This window comes from Melanostigma gelatinosum, assembly GCF_949748355.1.
Source record: "Melanostigma gelatinosum genome assembly, chromosome: 4".
Lineage (NCBI taxonomy): Eukaryota > Metazoa > Chordata > Actinopteri > Perciformes > Zoarcidae > Melanostigma > Melanostigma gelatinosum.
In genome coordinates, this window is record NC_136637.1 from 29,624,993 (window position 1) to 29,651,439 (window position 26,447).

General features: G+C 45.8%; 2 protein-coding genes across 15 annotated transcripts in view; one reads left to right on the forward strand and one right to left on the reverse strand.

Annotated features, from left to right (window-relative positions):
* palld (palladin, cytoskeletal associated protein) overlaps positions 1-18,014 on the forward strand; it is a 66,854-nt gene extending 48,840 nt beyond the window's left edge. For 4 of the 14 annotated variants that reach the window (XM_079267317.1, XM_079267326.1, XM_079267323.1 and 1 more), the window contains 13 exons: positions 2,764-3,456; positions 3,886-4,030; positions 4,280-4,381; positions 5,486-5,524; positions 5,641-5,718; positions 6,734-6,955; positions 12,513-12,662; positions 12,812-12,900; positions 13,602-13,734; positions 15,147-15,354; positions 15,451-15,616; positions 15,781-15,914; positions 16,325-18,014. In XM_079267317.1, the coding sequence (XP_079123443.1) occupies positions 2,764-3,456; positions 3,886-4,030; positions 4,280-4,381; positions 5,486-5,524; positions 5,641-5,718; positions 6,734-6,955; positions 12,513-12,662; positions 12,812-12,900; positions 13,602-13,734; positions 15,147-15,354; positions 15,451-15,616; positions 15,781-15,914; positions 16,325-16,485 (2,320 nt within the window). In that variant the 3' untranslated portion in view covers positions 16,486-18,014. The remainder of the gene's footprint in view (positions 1-2,763; positions 3,457-3,885; positions 4,031-4,279; positions 4,382-5,485; positions 5,525-5,640; positions 5,719-6,733; positions 6,956-12,512; positions 12,663-12,811; positions 12,901-13,601; positions 13,735-15,146; positions 15,355-15,450; positions 15,617-15,780; positions 15,915-16,324) is intronic. The other 10 variants (XM_079267328.1, XM_079267322.1, XM_079267330.1 and 7 more) reach the window with 6 other exon arrangements.
* Positions 17,687-23,621, reverse strand: cbr4 (carbonyl reductase 4). Its single transcript, XM_079267334.1, has 6 exons — positions 23,524-23,621; positions 22,290-22,512; positions 21,471-21,591; positions 21,064-21,200; positions 20,428-20,562; positions 17,687-19,940 (listed from the first exon to the last, which is right to left on the reverse strand). Exons 2-6 carry the CDS (start codon positions 22,432-22,434, stop codon positions 19,756-19,758), a joined length of 723 nt encoding a protein of 240 aa, XP_079123460.1. The 5' UTR covers positions 22,435-22,512; positions 23,524-23,621; the 3' UTR covers positions 17,687-19,755.
* Between the last annotated feature and the right edge of the window lie 2,826 nt (positions 23,622-26,447).

Below are 26,447 nucleotides of genomic sequence, written 5' to 3' on the forward strand. Positions count from 1 at the left end.
GGTGGTGAATGAAGGCGCTTGTTTCTATTAGTAGAAAGTAAAGAGCACCTTTTCAGGCAAAGGGATGATGGATCCGCTCTGCCTGCTGCTCGTACATTCACAACGTTTCACTAAACGTCAAAAACAGAAGTCCAGAACAGAATGCAGCGCAGGTCTTTGAGGAGGTTCGTGCTGAGGAGGTGAAAGCGGTGTGTCGGGGGTTGTGAGGGATGAGGCGGCGAGGAAATGAAGTGTGTTTCCTCTCTGGAGCAGACGGGCAGGGCGCTCAGAGAAAAACACCAACGCCAAAAAAGGAATTGAAACGGCTGCAGAGCGCGGCGGAGCCAAACTATTCCTGTAAAAGCACTCTTTTCTTCTGGTGGAGGCCTGAGAGGGAGAGCTCTGGAGAATGTAAAGAAAAACAGGGGGGGGGGGGGGGGGGATCGATTGTGTGCTCTCAAGGTGAAGTTAACACCTGCAGGCAAGCACACGACCAAAACAACTCCAGGACGGACGAGTCGTCATGTTGCTGCTGGTGGAAGTGTTGCATTACGCTGCAACCGTCAGCTTGTGAAAAACCCAGTGTGTTGTTTTCAAATGTCAACGGGGAGAGGGAGGCTGAAGGGGGGGGGAGGCTGAAAGGGGGGGGGGAGGCTGAAGGGGGGGGGGGGAGGCTGAAGGGGGGGGGAGGCTAAAGAGGGGAGATGGAGGCTGAAGGGGGGGGGGGAGGCTGAAGGGGGGGGGGGGAGGCTGAAGGGGGGGGGAGAGGCTGAAAGGGGGGGGGGAGGCTGAAGGGGGGGGGGGGAGGGAGGCTGAAGGGGGGGGGAGGCTAAAGAGGGGAGAGGGAGCTGAAGGGGGGGGAGGCTAAAGAGGGGAGAGGGAGGCTGAAGGGGGGGAGGCTGAAGGGGGAGAGGCATTCTCACAGATGAAAAATAGTCCAAAGACTCCACAAATTATTCAACATCTGGAACCGGTTTGGGGGCACGTGAACCCGAGTCCTGGTGGACTGCCGACAGCACGCACCGCTGGGATGCTCAGTAGATGCTCAGTAGATGCTCAGTAGATGCTCAGTAGATGCTCAGTCGATGCTCAGTAGATGCTCAGTAGATGCTCAGTAGATGCTCAGTAGATGCTCAGTAGATGCTCAGTAGATGCTCAGTCGATGCTCAGTCGATGCTCAGTCGATGCTCAGTCGATGCTCAGTCGATGCTCAGTCGATGCTCAGTCGGTTCCGCTCAGCCTCGTACTCTCTGAAGATCCAGGAGAACTTCTAAGAGTTCACTTCTGTCTTGTGCTTTTTTCAAGTTAGTCTTCTTTGAGGAAAACCCTCGTGGTGCACGTAGAGCTCTCTCTTAGCAACGCTCGGAGAAAATAAAAACTCCCTCTCTCCCACGATGACGTGACAAAGAATCAACCAAGCTGGGGGGGGGGGGCGGGGGGGGGGTGGGGGGGGGGCTGGACAACCAGGCCTGAAACAATATCTCATCATCAGGACTCATCTCTGTAAATGAACCCGTTTCCTTCATTCAAACAGCAGCAGCCACACCTCATACAGTCCATTAGGGGAGAGCTGTTCTTCTCTCTGCTCCACTTCATCTCTCGAGTCCTTCACTAACCGTGATGTATTGTCAACAGGCCGGCTTTTTTTACTTTTTAAGTCTTTGTGAGAGGTTAGAGGCTGATAACCTATCAGTTCCTGCTGCTGGAGCAGCGGTTTCCTTCCAAGAACTCTCTCACGCACACGCACACACACGCACACGCACACACACACACACACACGCACGCACACACACACACACACACACACACACGCACGCACACGCACGCACATGCACGCACGCACACACACAGTCGTCACCTTCTGACCGGAGGAAAAACCACGTGCTGATGTCATGCTTCACAATCCTTTATGTGCTGCAGGAATGAGTCCATAAACCAGACATGATATTATATCAAACAGTAAATACCGCTCTGGTGAAGTGAGTGGTTCAAGTACAAGGTTGCATTAAAGTGCCATGAGCCCCGGGGCTCTGTCTTTTTCAAGGCTTTTTTTAAGGCCCTGCAAGCACCATCACGACTCGAACCCGTCCGACCGGCACAAACAGCCACACCAGAAAGAAACTGAAGGAATGAGTCCATGTTTTTGGACTTGCAGTCGATGGTTAGAAGTCTGACATCAGGTCTGTGTTTAACACAAGCTGAAGAGATTTTATCGTTTATTTCTCTGATGATAAAACAGGTCAGTAAACGCCCCTCTGGAGTGTGAATGAGACGACTAGACGTCCTCACTAGAACACTAGTCCTCCAAGTCACGTCACCGTGGTGGAGTTCCTTTATAGAACGTTAGCTTTTTACTTTACACTTCAAACATCATAAAAGTGGAGTTCATTTGAGATGATAGAAGTATCACAAACCTTTGGTTGCTTTCTGCAATAACCCAAAATCCAATGAAAGAATCCTTATTGGCTGTTTGTGGAGGGAACCAGCGAGACGCTCACTTCCTGTTTGCAAAGATAAACACGTCGTCCCTGCAGCTCTCTATCAACATGTTCACAACTTTCTGTGTTCCTTTCTACATTGTGCACATCTGCCGTGTCTGCCAGTTGTGTTCTGACTACAGTTGGACAGCGACCAGTTAATAGTTTCATGCATAAACTGACAACAGCTGCATGATTTTGTAACATTTTTACAAGCGTGTTACTCCCAGTTTCCCCATGAAGTCCAGATGAAAACACACCTTATTGTCTGATATCCGTCACTGACGGCCATGATTCTGCTTCGCAGGAACGCGACCCAGCTGAAGCTGCTGCAGGACCAGATTCTACTGGAGCAACAGGAAGCAGCCGTCTGGCATCAGCAGGAACAGCTGGAACAGCAGATCCAGGAAGTCCCGCCTCCGCCTCAGCAACCGGCTCAGGAAGTGCCTCCTCCTTCTCCGCCATCTCCGCCTCTCCCACCTCCTCCCTCCTTCCAGGAGTTGGAGAGCAGCGCCACCATGCAGGCCAGCACCTTCAACTACGCCCGGCCCAAGCAGTTCATCGCCGCCCAGAGCCCCGGCAGGGCGGGCTACGTCACCCAGACCTCCGGCTCCTCGGGGTCCGGCCTGTCGTCCCCGACGTCGTCCCCGACCTCGCACAAGCCCTTCACCAGGGTCACCGTGCCCCCCTTCACCAAGGCCGGCAGCGTGGAGTCTCCGAGCTCCCCTTCCTTCCCGCCTCCTCCGCCGCCGTTCTTCGGCTCCAACCTGTCCTCCCCAACGGGCCCCGCCCAAGACTTCCCCCCTCCTCCTCCGCCGCCACCTCCTCCTCCTCCGCCCGTCCCCATGTCTCCGGCCCTCTCGGATATGTCCTCGCCGTTCTCCTCCGTCCCTCCGTCTCCAGCCTCCAGCTTCCTGTCCTCGGTGTTGCCCTCCACACCTTCCTCCCCCGGCAGTCCCACGGTCAACGCCCTGGGTCTCCCTAAAGGCAACGGGACGATGTAAGTATCCCTCACTTCTGCGAGTCCTTTAAACACAGCGAGTCCCCCGGAGAGTCACGCTCCCCGTCAGATAGACCTGCTGCCAACTCGGAGGCGGGATGTCTGCGGGATGGAAGATGACATGTTTACATTATTACACGGCATGTTTGCAGGAAGATGCATATTTAGCTGATAGAACTCTGTAGTCGTGTAGATAATCCTCTTCTGATGTTCTGATGGCCGTCTTTAAACTCTCTGCCAGTCATTTTTCATCACCCCCCCCCCCTCTCCCCCCGGCATTCCTGCTGCTGTTGTGAGAGATAAGAAGACGTGTGGTGGAATGCTTACAGCCAGATAAGGGTTGGATGTGAGAGGTCCGGAGAGGAAAGAGGAGTCTCCGCTGCGTTTAACGTTGACGAATGTTTTCCTGCTTTGTTGTCCCTCTTTCAGCAGAGCGTTCCCGAGGAAGTCCTCGGTCACCAGGACGCCGCGCTTGGCCTCCGACTCCGACATCCAAGGGTCCAAGGACGCCGTCATCCAGGACCTGGAGAGAAAACTGCGCTTTAAGGAGGAGCGCATAAGTAATGGTCAACAGGTGTGTGTGTGTGTGTGCACAGAAGAATGAGCGTGTTCAGTAACTCAGATTAACAAGTCGTGCAACTATTCATGAAGAAGAAACCATTTTAGACTTTTTGTGCCATGCAGCCTTCAATAAATTCATGTTTTCTGCATACATGTTCGATTAACACAAGATACAGCCGATGGTGTGTATAAGTGTGTGTGTGTTCTGCGACTCACACACTAACCCCTCCCCCCCGCTGACTCCATTAATCCCTGCTTCCAGAAGTTAACCTATGAGGAGAAGATGGCTCGCAGGCTGCTGGGTGCCGACAACGCCGCCACAGTGTTAAACACTCCGGAGCCGGAGGAGGAGCCGGTCACACAGGTACGCTGGCTGTTTCCTACCCAGACACACCTGGAGGGGGAAGCGCTCACACGCACACTCACGTGACATCATGCAGGCACGGCAACCCGTCTCCTGCAAAATCACCTGCAGTTACAAATAAATTCTCAAATATATTTCGAGGAAAAATGCTTTTTTTCTGGATTATGGTTGAATTTTTAAGCAGTTTACACTACAAAAGTGCTGGGTTCGCTTTCGTAAAGAAAAAAACAAAAAGACATCATGTTACGACTTAAAACTGCTGGAGAACACACGAACAGCAGGCTCCGCGGTGAAAGTCCTGTTTTGAACCAAAACACCACCCCGACCTCCCGACACCGACCTCCGCACACTAAGTCCAAACGTATTTCTGATGCGTCAAAAGCAAACGATATCCACGATATCCACTTCCGAATTTAATCATTGCAACTTATTTTAACGCAAACCGACGATCTGTTCCTGAACCGAACGAAGTATCTCATGAAATTGTCACATGTTGCTGAACTTTCGTTGAAAAACGCGTGAAAAGTAACTCTTTCGTAAGATGTCATAGGAATCTTTTTACGAGGATATACGTTGTATTTTTAGGAGACGGGCTGAGTATGGAAACATTGAGCAACATGTCGACACCAGCAGTTATTTTCTTTCTGAAACACAAATCACAAGCACCTTTCTGTTTTCTCCAGCGATAGTTAGTCATTCCGATCTCATGACTACCGGCTTTCCTTCACCCCCCCCCCCGTAAACACTGCTGAAGAGGGAATTATGAAAGCAGGGTATAAACACAGTCAAGTCCTCCAGAGCCCTCCATAAAAAGCTCTGTTGATGCAAGCTGGTCGGAACCAGTGTGGCTGCTAACGCGCTGTTTGAAGGCCGGTGTTGTCCAACTGAGCCACCAGAATAAGGTGTCAGAGTGGACGTAGCACCAACAGACACTGTTGGTTCTACATTCAGCATTTACATTTTTATGTTGGACAAATTAATGTAAAGTCACGACACTACGGGCAAGAAACGTTTTCATGCACTGACACACACACACACACACACACACAGAACAAGTGTGTGATGCTCAGTGACGGCACAACAAACATGTGTTTCTCTCAACAGGAAGACAAGTCGTCAGACAGAGAATCTTTCCCTCAAAAGGTGTTTGAAACCTCTTGTTTTCTCTCCGTCACCCTCTGGTGTTTTAAATTCACTGTGTGTGTACACGTGCACATGTAAACCACCACTGAGAGCTCGGATGTGTTCACTTTGACCAGAGCGGGAAATCAGCTGATCAGGGAACAAACGGCACACAAAAGGCATTTTGTTTTTCTGTGCCGTCCGTTCACAAACAGGTGTGTCTGCACACAGAATGGAGCTGATTGTGTGTTTCGTACAGTTGGTACAGTGTGGGGGAGTTTGAATCGAGTCAGATGCTGCAGCATGTTCACGCTTGATCGCAGCATCCGTCAGCACGTTTTTGGTTTTCATGCACTTTGTTCTGCATCACGCAACGCATGCTGTCATTCCAATCGGCATTTGGAGAATCAAGCAGCAATTAAGGTTCAATCTTTGTAGAAAGGAAGGACAACTGTTGGATGAGGAAGGTGCTGCAGCAGCTGCACGCTGCGGGATGATACCTCGGTAGATCGGGACGGGCCGCTCGGGTGATTGCTGTCGTTATGAGCGCGGCTTCTGCAGCTGCTCCTCCAGGCCTGTCATTAATCTGTGTGGTGTGTCATCGGACCAACGCTGTTCCCTCAGCGGCGATGAGAGATTGATGGAGGGTTGGGGGGGGGGGGGGGGGGGGGGGGGGAGTGGCTCATCTAGGCAAAGGGAGAAGTTAGGAGAGAAAGTTGGCAGTTTGGGTGACAATGAAGGCAGGTTAATGGGTGTGTGAGGGCAAACAAATAGCTTTCTGCACGCTCTTAAAGGAACAGTGTGTAACATTTAAGGCAGATATTGAATATGATATTCATAACTATGTTTTAATCGGTGTATAATCACCTGAAACTAAGAATCGTAGTGTTTTATTTCGCTTAGAAAATATCTACGTCTTCCACGGAGTCCACCATCTTGCACCGGCATGTTTCTGCTCACATGTAAAAGCAATTATTTAGTCATGGAGAAGATCCGAGTATTGATGAGAGTAGCTTTTAGTTAAACCCTAAAGAGAACTCTCTACCTGAAGGCCACCATGCTTCTCTACACACTTAGAAAGGGGGGGGGGGGGGGGGGGCTTAGCTAAGGGGTATTATTTGGGTGAAATTCACAACTCCACCACTAGATGTCACTAATTCTGACACACGGTTTCCTTTGAAGGTTGAAACCTGCTGGTATTTCTGTCGCTGAACCTTTTCTCTTCTGCAGGAATACAAAGTGTCCAGCTTCGAGCAGCGTCTGATCAGCGAGATTGAATTCCGTCTGGAGCGTTCCCCGGTGGAGGAATCGGACGACGACGTGCAGCACGACGAAGACTCCGGCGGGCGCGGCGCGGCGCCGGCCTTGGACCAGAAGCTCAAACACTACAAGGTGTTCGAGGGCATGCCGGTCACCTTCTCCTGCAAAGTCCACGGAGACCCCAAACCAAAGGTGAGAGGCTGAATGATTAGAACACCGTTGATGTTAAGTCATGATGTTATGTTTCAATATGCAAATGAGGCATTATGTAATGGTAACATTTGGTGAATTTAGGATAAATCTACAGACGCAAACAGACAAAGTAGTAAAATAAATGCTTTCTTTCCACTTCATGGAAGAAAAAAAGACTAAAACCTTTAAATTGACCAGAGTATGCATGCAGTGTCTCCTCTTACATCCAAACAAGCGTTCTTAAAAAGTATTCACACTTCAAAATGGAGTTTTATATTCAAACTCAAACTAAACACTTCTAAAAGCTGGAACTTGTTGATATTCTCGAACAGAATGTGACTTTTTTTGGGACACGCTTCTGTCCGATGATGCTGCAGTTGAGGGTTATCTGATTATTGTGGAGGCAGTCATGAGGGTTCGGAGTTGCTGATGTGTGATGGTGTTGACGGAGGATGTGTAGATATTGTACATGTGTGATGGTGTTGATAGAGGATGTGTAGATATTGTACATGTGTGATGGTGTTGATGGAGGGTGTGTAGATATTGTACATGTGTGATGGTGTTGATGGAGAGTGTGTAGATATTGTACATGTGTGATGGTGTTGATGGAGGATGTGTAGATATTGTACATGTGTGATGGTGTTGATGGAGGATGTGTAGATAGTGTACATGTGTGATGGTGTTGACGGAGGATGTGTAGATATTGTACATGTGTGACGGTGTTGATGGAGGGTGTGTAGATATTGTACATGTGTGATGGTGTTGATGGAGGGTGTAGATATTGTACATGTGTGATGGTGTTGATGGAGGGTGTAGATATTGTACATGTGTGATGGTGTTGATGGAGGGTGTGTAGATATTGTACATGTGTGATGGTGTTGATGGAGAGTGTGTAGATATTGTACATGTGTGACGGTGTTGATGGAGGGTGTGTAGATATTGTACATGTGTGATGGTGTTGATGGAGGGTGTGTAGATATTGTACATGTGTGATGGTGTTGATGGAGAGTGTGTAGATATTGTACATGTGTGATGGTGTTGATGGAGGATGTGTAGATATTGTACATGTGTGATGGTGTTGATGGAGGATGTGTAGATAGTGTACATGTGTGATGGTGTTGACGGAGGATGTGTAGATATTGTACATGTGTGACGGTGTTGATGGAGGGTGTGTAGATATTGTACATGTGTGATGGTGTTGATGGAGGGTGTGTAGATATTGTACATGTGTGATGGTGTTGATGGAGGGTGTGTAGATATTGTACATGTGTGATGGTGTTGATGGAGGATGTAGATATTGTACATGTGTGATGGTGTTGATGGAGGGTGTGTAGATATTGTACATGTGTGATGGTGTTGATGGAGGGTGTGTAGATATTGTACATGTGTGACAGTGTTGATGGAGGGTGTGTAGATATTGTACATGTGTGACGGTGTTGATGGAGGGTGTGTAGATATTGTACATGTGTGATGGTGTTGATGGAGGGTGTGTAGATATTGTACATGTGTGACGGTGTTGATGGAGGATGTGTAGATATTGTACATGTGTGACGGTGTTGATGGAGGGTGTAGATATTGTACATGTGTGATGGTGTTGATGGAGGATGTGTAGATATTGTACATGTGTGATGGTGTTGATGGAGGATGTGTAGATAGTGTACATGTGTGATGGTGTTGACGGAGGATGTGTAGATATTGTACATGTGTGATGGTGTTGATGGAGGATGTGTAGATATTGTACATGTGTGATGGTGTTGATGGAGGATGTGTAGATAGTGTACATGTGTGATGGTGTTGACGGAGGATGTGTAGATATTGTACATGTGTGACGGTGTTGATGGAGGGTGTGTAGATATTGTACATGTGTGATGGTGTTGATGGAGGATGTGTAGATATTGTACATGTGTGATGGTGTTGATGGAGAGTGTGTAGATATTGTACATGTGTGATGGTGTTGATGGAGGATGTGTAGATATTGTACATGTGTGATGGTGTTGATGGAGGATGTGTAGATAGTGTACATGTGTGATGGTGTTGACGGAGGATGTGTAGATATTGTACATGTGTGACGGTGTTGATGGAGGGTGTGTAGATATTGTACATGTGTGATGGTGTTGATGGAGGGTGTGTAGATATTGTACATGTGTGATGGTGTTGATGGAGGGTGTGTAGATATTGTACATGTGTGATGGTGTTGATGGAGGATGTAGATATTGTACATGTGTGATGGTGTTGATGGAGGGTGTGTAGATATTGTACATGTGTGATGGTGTTGATGGAGGGTGTGTAGATATTGTACATGTGTGACAGTGTTGATGGAGGGTGTGTAGATATTGTACATGTGTGACGGTGTTGATGGAGGGTGTGTAGATATTGTACATGTGTGATGGTGTTGATGGAGGGTGTGTAGATATTGTACATGTGTGACGGTGTTGATGGAGGGTGTAGATATTGTACATGTGTGACGGTGTTGATGGAGGGTGTAGATATTGTACATGTGTGATGGTGTTGATGGAGGGTGTGTAGATATTGTACATGTGTGACGGTGTTGATGGAGGGTGTGTAGATATTGTACATGTGTGACGGTGTTGATGGAGGGTGTAGATATTGTACATGTGTGATGGTGTTGATGGAGGGTGTGTAGATATTGTACATGTGTGATGGTGTTGATGGAGGATGTGTAGATATTGTACATGTGTGATGGTGTTGATGGAGGATGTGTAGATATTGTACATGTGTGACGGTGTTGATGGAGGGTGTGTAGATATTGTACATGTGTGATGGTGTTGATGGATGGTGTGTAGATATTGTACATGTGTGACAGTGTTGATGGAGGGTGTGTAGATATTGTACATGTGTGACGGTGTTGATGGAGGGTGTGTAGATATTGTACATGTGTGATGGTGTTGATGGAGGGTGTGTAGATATTGTACATGTGTGACGGTGTTGATGGAGGATGTGTAGATATTGTACATGTGTGACGGTGTTGATGGAGGGTGTGTAGATATTGTACATGTGTGACGGTGTTGATGGAGGGTGTAGATATTGTACATGTGTGACGGTGTTGATGGAGGGTGTGTAGATATTGTACATGTGTGATGGTGTTGATGGAGGGTGTGTAGATATTGTACATGTGTGACGGTGTTGATGGAGGGTGTAGATATTGTACATGTGTGATGGTGTTGATGGAGGGTGTGTAGATATTGTACATGTGTGACGGTGTTGATGGAGGGTGTGTAGATATTGTACATGTGTGACGGTGTTGATGGAGGGTGTAGATATTGTACATGTGTGATGGTGTTGATGGAGGGTGTGTAGATATTGTACATGTGTGATGGTGTTGATGGAGGGTGTGTAGATATTGTACATGTGTGACGGTGTTGATGGAGGATGTGTAGATATTGTACATGTGTGACGGTGTTGATGGAGGGTGTGTAGATATTGTACATGTGTGACGGTGTTGATGGAGGGTGTGTAGATATTGTACATGTGTGACGGTGTTGATGGAGGGTGTAGATATTGTACATGTGTGACGGTGTTGATGGAGGGTGTAGATATTGTACATGTGTGACGGTGTTGATGGAGGGTGTAGATATTGTACATGTGTGATGGTGTTGATGGAGGATGTGTAGATATTGTACATGTGTGATGGTGTTGATGGAGGGTGTAGATATTGTACATGTGTGACGGTGTTGATGGAGGGTGTAGATATTGTACATGTGTGACGGTGTTGATGGAGGGTGTAGATATTGTACATGTGTGATGGTGTTGATGGAGGATGTGTAGATATTGTACATGTGTGACGGTGTTGATGGAGGGTGTAGATATTGTACATGTGTGATGGTGTTGATGGAGGGTGTAGATATTGTACATGTGTGACGGTGTTGATGGAGGGTGTGTAGATATTGTACATGTGTGATGGTGTTGATGGAGGGTGTAGATATTGTACATGTGTGATGGTGTTGATGGAGGGTGTGTAGATATTGTACATGTGTGATGGTGTTGATGGAGGATGTGTAGATATTGTACATGTGTGACGGTGTTGATGGAGGGTGTAGATATTGTACATGTGTGACGGTGTTGATGGAGGGTGTAGATATTGTACATGTGTGACGGTGTTGATGGAGGGTGTGTAGATATTGTACATGTGTGATGGTGTTGATGGAGGGTGTGTAGATATTGTACATGTGTGACGGTGTTGATGGAGGGTGTGTAGATATTGTACATGTGTGATGGTGTTGATGGAGGGTGTGTAGATATTGTACATGTGTGACGGTGTTGATGGAGGGTGTAGATATTGTACATGTGTGACGGTGTTGATGGAGGGTGTGTAGATATTGTACATGTGTGATGGTGTTGATGGAGGGTGTAGATATTGTACATGTGTGACGGTGTTGATGGAGGGTGTGTAGATATTGTACATGTGTGATGGTGTTGATGGAGGGTGTATAGATATTGTACATGTGTGATGGTGTTGATGGAGGGTGTGTAGATATTGTACATGTGTGACGGTGTTGATGGAGGGTGTAGATATTGTACATGTGTGACGGTGTTGATGGAGGGTGTGTAGATATTGTACATGTGTGATGGTGTTGATGGAGGGTGTGTAGATATTGTACATGTGTGATGGTGTTGATGGAGGGTGTGTAGATATTGTACATGTGTGATGGTGTTGATGGAGGGTGTGTAGATATTGTACATGTGTGACGGTGTTGATGGAGGGTGTAGATATTGTACATGTGTGACGGTGTTGATGGAGGGTGTGTAGATATTGTACATGTGTGATGGTGTTGATGGAGGGTGTAGATATTGTACATGTGTGACGGTGTTGATGGAGGGTGTGTAGATATTGTACATGTGTGATGGTGTTGATGGAGGATGTAGATATTGTACATGTGTGACGGTGTTGATGGAGGGTGTGTAGATATTGTACATGTGTGATGGTGTTGATGGAGGGTGTAGATATTGTACATGTGTGACGGTGTTGATGGAGGGTGTGTAGATATTGTACATGTGTGATGGTGTTGATGGAGGGTGTAGATATTGTACATGTGTGATGGTGTTGATGGAGGGTGTGTAGATATTGTACATGTGTGATGGTGTTGATGGAGGATGTAGATATTGTACATGTGTGATGGTGTTGATGGAGGATGTAGATATTGTACGTGTGTGACGGTGTTGATGGAGGGTGTAGATATTGTACGTGTGTGACGGTGTTGATGGAGGGTGTGTAGATAAGCGGAGGCTCACTAATGGCTCGGTGATGACAGGCTTCGGAATGAACCGAGGAAATAAAGGAAAAGCAGAGAGATAAGAAGGAGAGATAAGAGCACATTAAACTGTTTAGTGATGAATCATTGTTGTTTAAGGGAAGACACTACAAGTTATTAGGTTACAAATATAACTAATAGATATAAAATAATCTGTTCTCCATGTTTTATTCATGAAAGAAGACGTGTTATGGAAGAGAAACAGACCAAAATAAAGCCCCCGACTTCAGTATCAGGCTCAGCCTGTTCAGCTGTCGTCTGATAGATTTGCGTCTCTGGTGTTTCAGGTCTACTGGTTCAAAGACGGGAAGCAGATCTCCAAGAGGAGCGAGCACTACCGGATCAGCCGGGACGCCGATGGAAGCTGCTCTCTGCACACCGCCGCGGCCTCGCTGGACGACGACGGCAACTACACCATCATGGCCGGCAACCCCGAGGTGAGCCGAAGTCACCAGAAGCCCTCACGAGGGTCAAACGTTCACGAGTGCTTCAGGCTGTTCCTGCAGCTCAAACGCTCACATTTTCAGAGTGTCGACTCCTCAGGCTCTCTCTCCCTCCCTTCATGTCTCTCTCTCCCCTCTCACAGGGCAGGGTGAGCTGCACCGGCAGGATGATGGTCCAGGCCGTGAACCAGCGGGGCCGGAGCCCCCGCTCCGCCCCCGGACACATGCGCAGGTGAGGACAGAGACACCAAGCGTTCATTCAGAGGTGCCGGCATGCTGGCTGACACATGTGCAGCAGGCTGGTCGCCATCTGCACGACTTCTGTTCACACATTTGATGGCGTGTTTTTCCCAAGAAGCTGCTATTTGCACAAACGTTTGCTGTGAGCTGGGTCAGTGTGGAACACCTGTGTTTCATCGCTCTCGTATATATATTTAGACAGTTGAGCATTCATCCAAAATAAAATGCTCAGGAGATCACAGAGGCTGCTGTTAGCTAGACGAACGCTCCTCGAGCTCGGAGACGTTTTGAGAGAGAAGATACCGATCGCTCTCAGCGGTGATGTCATTGTTAGAGCCCAGAATCACACAAACACCAGTTGAGATCAGGAAAGAGCGGAGTGGAAGGACACCAGAGCAGAACAAAGGGTCCTACAATACATTATGTCTGTGAAAGGGCAAATATATAATGCACAAGTACGCATGAATCATGGAAGAAGAACAGACCAAAATCTCTACATTGACCAGCACATGAAGAACGATGTTTTTGCTGTTGTGTCTCCTCCTTAAAAAGTATTCATGCTCTGAAAGAGAGTTTTACACTCAAAGGAAACACTTCTAAAAGCTGGTGTTTGGTGATACTCTCTTACAGAATGTGTCTTTTTACTTGTTGATGTTCAATCCTAAATGCGGTGCGTCTCCCCGTCTCCGTCAGGCCCAGGTCCAGGTCCAGAGACAGCGGTGACGAGAACGATAACATTCAAGAGCGCCACTTCCGGCCCCACTTCCTGCAGGCGCCCGGTGACCTCATCGTTCAGGAGGGCCGGCTGTGCCGGATGGACTGCAAGGTACATACACACCCTCCACTCCGGAGAGGGCAACCTGTGCCCACGAGGGTGAACTATGTGATGCAGTTGGTAAAAGATGGAAATCACAGTTTGGTCGGTCGGTGCTGCTGACTGAAGGACATTTTAAAAACTTAAAAAACGGATTTGTAGAGGGAACCAGTGCGATGCTAACTTCCTGTTTGACTCACAGACTTTATATAAGAAGTAGACGTTGTCATCGTGACGTCACCATTGGTTTGTGGACTGATGATTTGAAGCCATCTTGCATTACAGCCGTCGCTATGTTGTTTTTTTGCATCCGATAACGACAGTGACCACATTTGGACTGCGGAGGAGTGACGTAGAGACGCCGTATACGTCTCTATTAGAGACCTGTCAATCACAGTAGCCCCGCCCTAAAGCATCCCCTGCTTTATGGTCTGTGTGACTCTAAATGGACCATAATGTACTAAATGAACATCATGCTGTATTGAAGAAGACTTGAAACGAGAGATTGAGACATAAACTCATGTTTACAATGTTTACTGAGGGAATAAATCAAGAGAGAAGTAGAGTCATTTTCTCATAGACCAAAGAGAAGCTGTTAATCACAGTCATAGAGAGAGACCTTTCAGATCCGCCCTTTAATTCAGCGTCTGCATTGCTTTCAGGGAGGCTCCACGTCAGCGCTGCCAAAGGAACATTTCCCTTTTCCGTGCATTCCAGCTTCTTTTGGAGAACTAAAAAAACAACCTAGCAGAGATGTTTCATCACTTCCTCGCGTTCTGAAAGCCTCCGAGCAGACGGGGAGGACACACGAGGTGTCGTCTTTCAGGGATTGAGTGGGATCAGGTTTATTACCCCCCCCCCCTCCAGCTCATTCTCTCTCTTATCTCCATCACCTCCAGCAACTCTTTGAAAGCTGCTACATGTAATAAGATAAAAACACACACGCACCTCGCTGTAAAGAGACGAAGCTGAGAGTCTCCATTCCTACAGAGCCTCTTAATGTCACAGATATTTATAGCAAATATTTATTTCCACATCATTTGCGGCTTTCCAAACTTTCCGTGCTCAAAATGTCCCGACTTCAAAAAGTGTATCCGGCCGCTTCCAGAAATACTCATCACTGTCTGATCTCCCTTTTTGATATCTGTAAACATATCAGCACATATTCCAGGTGGAGTAGGCTTCTCTGCAGAGAGAGACGGCTCTTTTTGTCTCATACTCCGGAGACAAAGCGCCCAAACACAACACAGACGGATCAACCAAACGCTGCTGCTTCTTATCCTCCCAATCAACACACACGTCCTCCTCTGAACACATGCAGCGAATGTCCTCATTCTCTCCAACAAAAACAAGCACGTGACCAACAAGCACTTCACACACCGAGTCAATCTTCATGCTTTTTTGTTTTTTTTGCCACCTTGCAGGTGAGCGGCCTGCCCACTCCGGACCTCATGTGGCAGCTGAACGGGCAGACCATCCGCCCGGACTCCGCCCACAAGATGCTGGTGCGGGAGAACGGCGTGCACTCGCTGGTCATCGAACCCGTGACCAGCCGCGACGCCGGCATCTACACCTGCATCGCCAGCAACCGAGCCGGGCAGAACTCCTTCAACCTGGAGCTCATCGTTGCAGGTAAAAAACAGGAACACAGCAGCAGCGGCAGCGGCAGCGGCGGTGGGAAATGATGTTGGAGAAAGAAAAGGTCTCATTAACTCACTCTTTCTGCAGCCAAAGAGATGCACAAGACCCCGACATTCGTGGAGAAGCTGCAGAACACGAGCGTGGCCGACGGGCATCCTGTGCGACTGGAGTGTCGCGTCACAGGAGTTCCGTACCCACAGATCTTCTGGAAGAGGGAGAACGAGTCCTTCACTCACAACACAGACAGAATCAGGTAAATATGTTCTCATCGACTTCTGTACAACCAGAGGAGTCGCCCCCTGGTGGACATTGGAGAGAACGCAGGTTTTAAGACACATATGGGACTTCACCGCTAGATGCCGCCAAATCCTAAACACTGGCCCTTTTAAATACGTGTCATTTTTCCTTTTTTCCCAGCATGCACCAGGACAACTGTGGCTACCTGTGTATGATCATCCAGCCAGCCACGAAAGAAGACGCCGGCTGGTACACCGTGTCAGCCAAGAATGAAGCCGGCATCGTGTCCAGCACCGCGCGCCTCGACGTCAACAGTACGTTCAATCTAAAGACGCACACGCTGCTTCATATCAACCATCATGTACTCAATGAACATCATGCTGTACTGAAGAAGACTTTAAACTAGAGATTGAGACATAAACTCATGTTTACAATGTTTACTGAGGGAATAAATCAAGAGAGAAGTAGAGTCATTTTCTATAGACTTCTATACAACCAGAGGAGTCGCCCCCTGGTGGCCACTAGAGAGAATGCAGCTGTACCTGCCTCCAGATCAGCCAATAGTTCAATTCAATTGCAGTAGCCAGTTTCAACCAATAGAAGAAAGTCACCATTTTCAGCTAAAGTGGTTTAAAAACACACACAGCGCTTAATGTTCCGCATTTCTTTGTGTTTTCCTCTCTTCACATTATGAACCCCCCCCCCCCCTCTGCTCCGTCCACAGCTCAGTGGCAGCAGCCGAACCTCCCCAAGCCCAAGAAAGTGCGTCCGTCCACCAGCCGCTACGCCGCGCTGACGGAGAGAGGGCTGGACGTGAAGGCGGCCTTCTTCCCCGACTGCAGCCCGCTGCAGCCCGGCGGTCTGGTGGAGAGCGACGACCTGTAGAGACCACCGGGGGGGGGGGGGAAATAACCCTGAACGCTGCCCTGGTTCCCAGCTCTCCTGAGACAAAATACTTTACGACGGCGCCGAGGGGGCAGAATATAACCACCTGAGGGACATTGAACGACAGAAGGGTTTCATATGGTTCTTACAGTACGACACAAACCCATTATATCACAGAACTCATCCTCCGTTGCTTCATTCTACCAACTGGACCTGGAAATATGATTGAAGTGTTTAAACCGCGAGGACGGACTGTTCACAAATGTGCTCTGGAAGGTTTCACGAACTGTGCGCTCGTTTAAGTGCCTCTCATGATGTTAAGAAAAAGGAAACACAGGATTTACTGAGTTGAAGTGATACACAGACTAATACTGTAACTGCGTAGCACAGCTGTGTGTTAAAAGAGACCGAATGGTTGTTTATCACGTGCAGCACAGCGCTGATCTCCAGTGTGTGACTGTGCATCAGTCTCACCGTCTTCATGGACGAGCTGACAGACGTGGAAAGAGGGCGGGCCTTAACAAACACAACGTCTTTCTGTTTCTTTCAGCAGAATAAATGAGGTTTAGTGAACAGGAATGAGATGTTTGTTGAGGAAGGTTCGATTTAAAAGACGGAGAAGAAAAAACAGGTTTCCGTGATGTAAGTTAACACTTGATATGTCTGGAAGACTGAAGTTGTCATAATAAATAAATAAATACATCCATACATATCTGAATAAATAAAAGAATGAAAGAAATGTGGAAATAAAATCCTCAATTATGAACATTTAATGTGCAGGTTAATTAAAAAAAGAAAATAAAGTGAGACAGAAATTGAAAAAAATAAACGTACATAGCATGTGCTATATGTTAATATTCTTTTATTTATGAAGTAATGTATGTATTTTTTTTATTTAATTTCTGCAGTGGCAGCTTTAGTCCACAGTAAGAGTGTCTGAACAACGGGACATTTATTTCAGTGATTTCTTTCTTTGATGTTTTATTTTGAAAGGGTTGAACTGATCTCACTCAACAGAGGGTGCTGTCAAAGGTTTCAGTTTACTTACACACGCATCAAAGATTGTCCAATTTATTTTTGTATGAAAAAGAAAAAAAAACTTCCGACAATCTTGACGTTAAAACTAAACGTATGTGAATATGTGAACCTTCTGTTCGCTGATACAAACAATGCTTTCTGTACATGACGTTTGATAAATGTATTTACTGCCTTAAATCACTTTTAGGATTCATGCAAAAACACAACTTATTTGCATGTTGTTTCTGGAAACGTACACACAGTGCCAAACGACCAGGATGTACACCCCCCCCCCCCCCCCCAGAAAACACTGAGCTGGTAGAAAGTGAACAACAAGGTATATTTATATCTACTATTTTCATCACCTGTAATATTATATTATCTGTTCAGAGCTTGCATCAGCTGACAGTTACTGTGTTTGCACATTTTTATGCCAATCAATGCCTGTATATGGATTGTTTCTCCTGATATTATTTTAGGTTATGAAAGTTAATAAAAAATCTAACTCTTCAGAGACAGCGTGAGATGTTTTCATAGACTGGCAGGCTCCAATTAAAACAACACCAAGAAACACATGGACAGCCACAGTGGAAACACGAGGTGTTCATGTAATCCACGACTTCAAGAGGAATCTCTTACACCTTCTGGATGTAAACAGCAGGTTTCAGTGGAAGTGACCTCCGACCCCGTCCATCCACAGCTGTAACCAGACACTCTAAACATTCCCAGACAGTGGAGCTGGTGGAGCAGGTTCTAGGTCGGGCTGTGCCACATCCAATCAATCTCAGCAAACATCCCACGATCACTTAATGCAAAAACATGAAGGTATCAAACACGTTAAATATTAAACCTTCATTCCAACACGAAAAAACCCACGAAATAACACTTTGACAAACACGTCAGGACATCTTATTTTAGTCTCAGTATAATATATATATGTGTCATATAATAATATTCTGTATAACATAATATCATATAATAAGGTGGGGCGGCGCCCTAGCGCCCTCTATTGACCAGCCGCCACTGTTCCCAGAGCTAGAAATACCTCCACCTCCTCCTCTTCCTCCTCTTCCTCTAATGTCCTCCAGCTGCAGCCCGACATGCCTGGCCCCCTATGATGGGCCCCTCCAGAGGTGGGCTGGGGGGACATTCACTGGCTGTGAGGGGGTCTCTCCAGAGAGAGAGAGGGGGGGGGGGGGGGGGGGGGGACTGTCACGCACACATTAGGCCACGCCTGCTGCAGCTGGACAGAGTGACTCAGCAGAAAGACAAGTGGGCAGCTGGACAGGGATCCTCTTGAGACATGGCTTTTGTGTCTCCTGTGTCAACAACAAGTTACGGCCTTTTCACAACCTGTGCAAAGATTCACGTTGCGTTACAGTACCGATGCTACCGTCAGGGACGCGTTACAGTACCACGAGCCCCCGGGGCCACCACTTTTTCACCAACACAACTCTGCCCGTCCGACCTGCACAAACACCACCGCACAGAGTTTGCATACAAGACTGCAGGAATGAGTCCTAGAAGCCAGAAATGAGTCAGCGTTTTTACTCTCTGTTCCCTCGACTCAAAGACAATAGTTTTGTTGGTGTGTTTTTGGTTTTATGTCTGAAATTGGGTCTGTGTTTAACACAAATGTTTATTTCTCGGATTATAAAACAGGTCAGTGAACACCCCTCTGCACCAAACACGAGTCATATAATCATTGCATCGTTACCTTTAATGTACAGGCTGTTCACTGTGGGCCAACATCTGTCTCACACAATGCAGATGTATGCAACACACAGAGGAGAGTCAATGGAGAACCTTCTCACTCAGACATACAGCAGCTAGTTATATCTCTATTCAAGACATTAAAGATTTAACACATCCCAATGTCATAGTGTGTCCAATGCAGAATGCTTTCCTGACCCACAATCCTTTGCACAGCAGAAGACAGACAGATGCGACGGATATGTTAGCAAGAGGGTCAGAGGTCAATGCTCAACATTATGAAGTAGTACGTCCGAACTGTGTGCATACTACATACATATAACATGCAACAGCACGTACTTTGTGAGGGCAGTTTACCTCAGTGAACTGAAGATGGTGACGACTCTAAATCTGTGACCACAGAGCAACATTCAGCTTCAGCCATGAAGTCGTCTTCAGTCAGATGCTCCTCGTCATCAGAGCTCTTTGTGTTAACCACTTCCTCGACAGTCTCAAGACCCGAGCGAGGCTTTTCACCTGCCTCACATCGGTCCTCTTTCCCTACATGGCCAGCTGCAGCCCTCCGTCCACCACCAGCACCTGTCCTGTAACGTAGGAGGACTCCAGCAGGAAGAGAGCAGCCTGGGCCACCTCCTCCGGCTCACCCAACCTCCCCAGCGGGACGGAGCGCACCCCCACCGCGCCCTCCTCCTTCAGCCCGGCCGTCATGTCGGTGCGGATGAAACCTGGAAGTGTGAGAGAGGGCAGAGGTGAGGAAGACCGTAAGAGGAGAGGTGGTGAGGAAGACCGTGAGAGGAGAGGTGGTGAGGAAGACCGTGAGAGGAGGTGAGGAAGACCGTGAGAGGAGGTGAGGAAGACCGTGAGAGGAGAAGAGGTGAGGAAGACTGTGAGAGGAGAGGAGGAAGACCATGAGAGGAGAGGAGGTGAGGAAGGCCGTGAGAGGAGGTGAGGAAGACCGTGAGAGGAGGTGAGGAAGACCGTGAGAGGAGGTGAGGAAGACCGTGAGAGGAGAAGAGGTGAGGAAGACCGTGAGAGGAGAAGAGGTGAGGAAGACCGTGAGAGGAGAGGAGGAAGACCGTGAGAGGAGAGGAGGAAGACCATGAGAGGAGAGGAGGAAGACCATGAGAGGAGAGGAGGTGAGGAAGACCATGAGAGGAGAGGAGGTGAGGAAGACCATGAGGAGAGGAGGTAAGATGAAGGATGTACTTGTACCTGGAGCCAGCAGGTTAACTCTGATGTTACGTGAAGCGACTTCTTTCGCCAGAGAGAGCGTGAAGCCCTGCAGACCGGCTTTGCTGGCGCTGTAGACACACTGGCCAGCGTTCCCTCTCAGGCCCACAACAGAGCCTGCAAACAGCAAACACACAACAGGCTGTTTACAGGCTGTAAACTGTAAACATCCCTCATAATCGTCAGATTTTCATCTTTCTGACGGTCCTTGAATACATCACGACAAATGCTTCCATCAGAAAAAGCAGCCAAAACGAAGCTTAAAACTGTGATATTTTATCAAGGAGAGGGGAGAGAGGGGAGGAGAGAGAGGAGGACAATTTTTGTCAAAGAAATTGTTGAAGAAATTCAACTTGTTTTTTTATGATTTATGTCATTCTGTGTTATTCTGCACAAAAGACACTTTTAAGTTCTCTCTTTTAAAATCAGTTTCCTAAGTTCCAGTCAGCCACTGGTTTATTCATCTCAGCATACTAAGAAAATAAATGCAGTAAAACATGCAAAAGCAGAAAGTAACAGTTTGGGTCTTTGCTGTAAAGAGAGCAGAAGACGTACACTGCCATCTGGTGATGCATCACATGATGCTCGTCATGGAGGATCCAGAGTTATCAGTAGTACCTATGTTAACGATGGCGGCTCCCTGAGTGCGCAGCATGCTGCGTAGCGCCGCCCTGCAGGTCAGCATGCTGCCCAGCAGGTTGGTGTGAAGCACGGCCAACATGTCCTCCGGTTTGGTCCTCAGCAGCAGAGCGTCCCTGAACAAACAAACACGTAAAAAGTTAGTCTGGAGCCTTGTTTCACATGTAACCCGAGTTAAAGTCGTTACTCTGCCTGATGAATGTGTCCATTTTTAAAGCATTGTATTTCTTTCAGTGGGCCATCACAACAACAGCAGGCTTCATCACATGTTATTTCCACTGCAGAAGACACTCGGTTGAGTTGAATGCGTCACATTGGCGATAATGCAGCGATGTCTCCCTCACAGCAGGAGGTGATCAGGGCAGTGAGGCGGAGCGGCTGCTCACCTGTTGATGCCGGCAGCGTTCACCAGATAAGAGACGTCTCCACACGTCTTCTGGATCGTCTCAAAGCTTTTCTTCACCTCCAGCTCGTTGGAGACGTCACAGCTGAGAGACACGTGGTCGACTGGAGAGAAGAAACAGAAGCTCTGTGAGCACGTTAATGCCCACAAGACTGCTTTATATACATGATGTGTGTGTGTGTGTGTGTGTATATATATATATATATATATATATATATATATATATATATATATATATATATATATATATGCATCGTTACATAAAACAAACCAGTGCTCTGCGTTCAAACTATGGAACCGTTCACCAACAGAACAGAAATGTTTTTAATAGAAGTATTGAATTAATGACCTGAAGAGAAACAACACAGTTCTCACAGCTCACACTCTGGAGGCACAACAAACATTTATGTTTATGTATTTTCTTTTCGTTTATTCAAAGCCTCCTCTGGACACAGTGCATCTCGACCTTCTGCATAAATGTGTTACAATTCTACTGTAAAAATAAACTGAACTGCAATATATCTTTTTATTCTGTTTTATTGGATTTAAGCTTCTTTATATTTCCTATTCTCTTGGCTCCTCAATTACCTTTTTTTTAAATTGTATTTACATGAACTTCAATAATGAGTTTCTTTTGCACTTTGTCTTTTGATGTTTTATGTAATTTGAATTGTTTGAACTGTTCTGGATGAATAAACTTGCTTTGTTAAAGAAACAAGAAGCAGCAGCTACGTTGTTTGTGCGGTTGATGATGTTTCTGTGCTGCTGACTGAAACACGTGTGTGTCAGCGCGTCTCCGTACCTCCACGTAGAGATGCCACGGTGGCTCTGGCAGCGTCCTGGTCTCTGGAGACAACAGCCACCCTGCAGCCCCTCTCGGCCAGCAGGCGGGACACCGCCCGCCCGATGCCCCTGGAGCCGCCACAGACCACCGCCAGCCTGGACATGACGCACCGAGGACTCAGCGTAAAGGAGAGGAGCGAGGCTGAAGCAGAGCAGCGAGACACTGGGTCTCCTGCTCCTTGCTGCAAAAGGGAATATAAATACAAGTAGTGCAAGTAAATGTAATAAGTGCATTAAAACAACATTAAAGCAGTTTTATGTTCCCTGAGGATATTTATATCGTAAAATGCAAGTCGTCAGTTGTCTAAACGCACATGGAAGTTTAAATTTCGGGTTTATTTGAACTCAAAGCTCATCTTTTCCTCAATTTAACCAAATAACCAAAGAGATCTCAGGAAAGAAATGTCCTGAAGGAAAACTTCTCCCAAGTGTGACTTATGGTGCCTGGAGAAGAGGGTACAGTCTTCATTTATATATTTTAAAGCGACCCGGTGCAGCAGAGAATAAACTCCCTGTGTTATAAACAGAAACAATTCTCTTGCATATTAAACTATTCTAGTCGTATTTTCTCATTTAATCCTCACTTTACTTGGACTACTGACCCACAGAGACAATATCCAACTAAAGTGAGGATCTGTGTTTGTGTTACATTAACAGACTATTATCTATTTTTCATTGCATATTATTTCTTAATACTAGTATTATACTAGTACTAATACTTAATACCTTTGCACGTCCTCTAGAATATATTCTTGCACATTCCTGAATAGCTCCTTTATTTGAAACAGTTACATTGTACATATTTCTCTCTTTTTCTTCCAATAGCATACTTATTTTATTTATTGTAATTTGTTTCAATGCATCATCACACCAAAGCAAAGTCCTTGTATGTGTACTTGGCGACACACCGGATTCTGGTTCTGAAACACTGAATCCACTTAAATAAAAACTAATCAGGAATAAAGAAAATACTGTAAAATAAGATGAGATACTTGAGTCGTACTGAGGACTGGTTAGACATAAAACAGACTAACATCAATTAAAACACACGGTGAGCTGATGTCAACAGAAATGTCTCAGTGAGGTCAGTCTCGTGATATATTTTAGGGTCATTTAGCCGTTAGTGACGTTAGCAGTTTTCAGCGAGCTAACTGTGATAGCATGATACATTTATAGCACTAGCTGCAGCTTACCTTGTCCTCGGCTGCAGTTCTTCGTCGGATAAACCGTGTTCCTCTTCAGTAAATAAGTGTAACGTACTGTTTCAGCTGAGCGGCGCCATGTTTGTTTCTTAGTTTCGCTGCGTTGCTCGTCATTAACCGATAGATGGCGTAGTGGTCTCACACAGAAGTATAAAGTACTACAAGCCGAATACAGGACAGACTTTCACTGTTCCTCATCTGTCTTGGTGGAGGTTTGGGTCTTTGTTTAAAGCCAGAGACGTTCGATACCCCTAAAATAGAGAACATACCGGGGAACCCTCATGTACGGAAGCAGAGAACGGCCATAGCAGCATTTGTCATTCCGTTGAATTGGTGACATTTGCACGTTGTAACTTTTCAAAATAAAAGTTCCGTATTTATGTTTCTTTTCAGAACTGTAAAAATGAGTGTTGTCTAATAACTCATATTTAACTGTTAAAGCTGTGAAAGCAATCTCGAGAGATCGAAATCATTCTTTTTTTTGTTTTCAATGGAAAAAGACAGGACTGAGTGTTTAGCATAACATTAGCAAATACATGAAATGTAGCCACATAGCATCAATGCTAATAGCACGAGAACACTTTGCACCTTCAAGTGGTTTACCTGGAAATGTCTTTAAAAAGTAAGAAATAATTCAGGTTACAGGATTGATATTGAGATGATCATTTATACGATACGATTAAAAATACATAAATATAAAGTGAGAGAACTTACTTTTGTCCTTCAGGAGACTCAAATGATGCTACTTCCTGTTGATCATGTGACTTGTGTTATGTCCCACATGTTTAGAAGGTGACAGGACTGAGTGGGACCTGGGGACACAATTTAACTAACTTGACCTTATTGTACTTAATTATTAATGCTGGGCAATATATCGATATTATATCAATATCGTGATATGAGACGAGATATGGTCTTAGACTCTTGATATGGAAATATGTCATAAATGTCTTTTCCTGGTTTTAAAGGCTGCATTGCAGTAAAGCCATGTCATTTGCTGAACTTCCGTGACTGTTCCATTACCTGCCTTTAGGTTTAGAAAAAAACATCATGGTTGGACTTAAAATAAGTACGTAAACTCAGTAAAAAACAGGAAAACAAATGTAACTAACTTCACTAACACAACTTAAACCAACAACAACTATCCTTGAATCCAAAAAGCATGAAAAATGAGTCACAAATTGTCTTTGCGGAATGAATATTCCTATTATGTCTTTTCAATATACTGTAGAGGCAAACATACGACTATATACTCTTAAATGCACATGAACAATCACAGTTCTACTCTCTGACTTGTAGAATATTTACACCGACACACGGTGCCCTAACTTGCTCTTTGCCTCTTAATTGCAGTCATTTATTCTCCCTTCTTTGCTTTATTGCTCCTGGTGGAGATATATTTCACCAGCAGAGCAAAGCAGTCTCTGCTGTGAGTTGTGATGTTCACCTGGATTCTCCAATCAGACCAAGAACCTCTGCAGGACTGATTTGTGAGCTTAAATCACATTTAGCGCTGTAGAGCCAACCTCTTTACCTCGATGCTCATTAATAAACTGTGTCAAGTTATTTTCAAAGAATATGTGCAGCTTCGCCACTTGAAAATATGTCTTTTTTAATTGAATTCCTCTCAATGACCAAAGAACTTTTTTCTCTTTTATTTTGGTAGGTTCAGCAGTGTAGTTTCTTCTTCAGTCTTTAGTCAATTAGCCAATGAGGTGAAAAACCTCTACATAGAAAAATATATTTAAATATATTTAACGCCCACTGCTGCCATATCTCTCGGCTTAACACCAGACAATAGACTGTGTATTTGTTTTAATTTAATTTCAACACAATACGTTTCATAACCCTATTTATTTACAGTAATATTGATTTGCAGTGATTTTTACTGTGTGTCAGAGAGAGAAATGGAGCTTCATTTGTATTCATTTATTCACATCTTTCACACCTTACTGATCTATTCATGCTCACCTCTTTCATGAGTGCACACCAGATATTTCTCTGTCACCCTGCACACACACTACACAACACTAACACACTTCCTGAGATAAAAAGAGTTCTTGCCTCGTGGATTGTACGAATATTCACATTTCAGTTCTGTGTCAGACCTGCATGACCGAAACATGAATGTTTTCTTTATGATTTATTTGATTTTTTGGGGTATTTTTGGCAGCTGGTACTGTTTTTATATGTATTTATTTTCCTTAATTGAGCCATAAAACGGTCTTCTGGTATTGAAGAGAGACCTTTTCTTTGAACATGTATTTGTTGAAATCTCTTTGTAATACCGAGCGGTGATGATGTAGCAGCCCGTCTGTGTTTCCTCCTGAATGAGACTCACCTGTCCGGTCGGTGGTCACCTGGTCGGTGGTCACCTGGTCCTGTATAATATATGGTATATGATCCGTCTTATTTTGGGGAATACCTTTGTCTTCATTCCATTGTGATTTGTTGAATATGAAAAAATTGAAGTCCATGAGCGTTGAATGTTCGGTATGTATCCACTGCTATACATACCGAACGCCGGCCGGTACTCGTTCGTATATGTCCTGCTGAGTCTCATGAGGCTCCTACATTGAGATAACGTTTCACCATGGTAACAGTCCTCAGCAGCGGGCCGTGTGCAGAGGACTGACCTCTCGTGTCACTTCCTGTCAGCTGAGCTCACTGAGAAGACCAACGACACCAACGACCACCTGACTTCACCAAAGCAATGCTACACTAAACTTACTAAACACCCTTTTACATTTATTATTCAGTAAAATATATATTTATATTCAGTGCCATTAAATAAAATGTATTATTATTATTATAATTATTAATATTAGTCCGTTCAAACTTTGTGTTTGAGACAAAGAGGAGAGACGAGGACACAAATACTCATGTACTCGCTAATACACAAGAAAACACAACAT

Coding starts and splice junctions, on each gene's coding strand:
- cbr4 (XM_079267334.1), bottom strand. CDS start 22,434: ATGTCCAGGCTGGCGGTGGTCTGTGGCGGCTCCAGGGGCATCGGGCGG. Junction 21,592..22,289: donor CGTGGCATCTCTACGTGGAG/GTACGGAGACGC, acceptor TCTTCTCTCCAG/TCGACCACGTGTCTCTCAGC. Junction 20,563..21,063: donor AGCCGCCATCGTTAACATAG/GTACTACTGATA, acceptor TGCTGTTTGCAG/GCTCTGTTGTGGGCCTGAGA.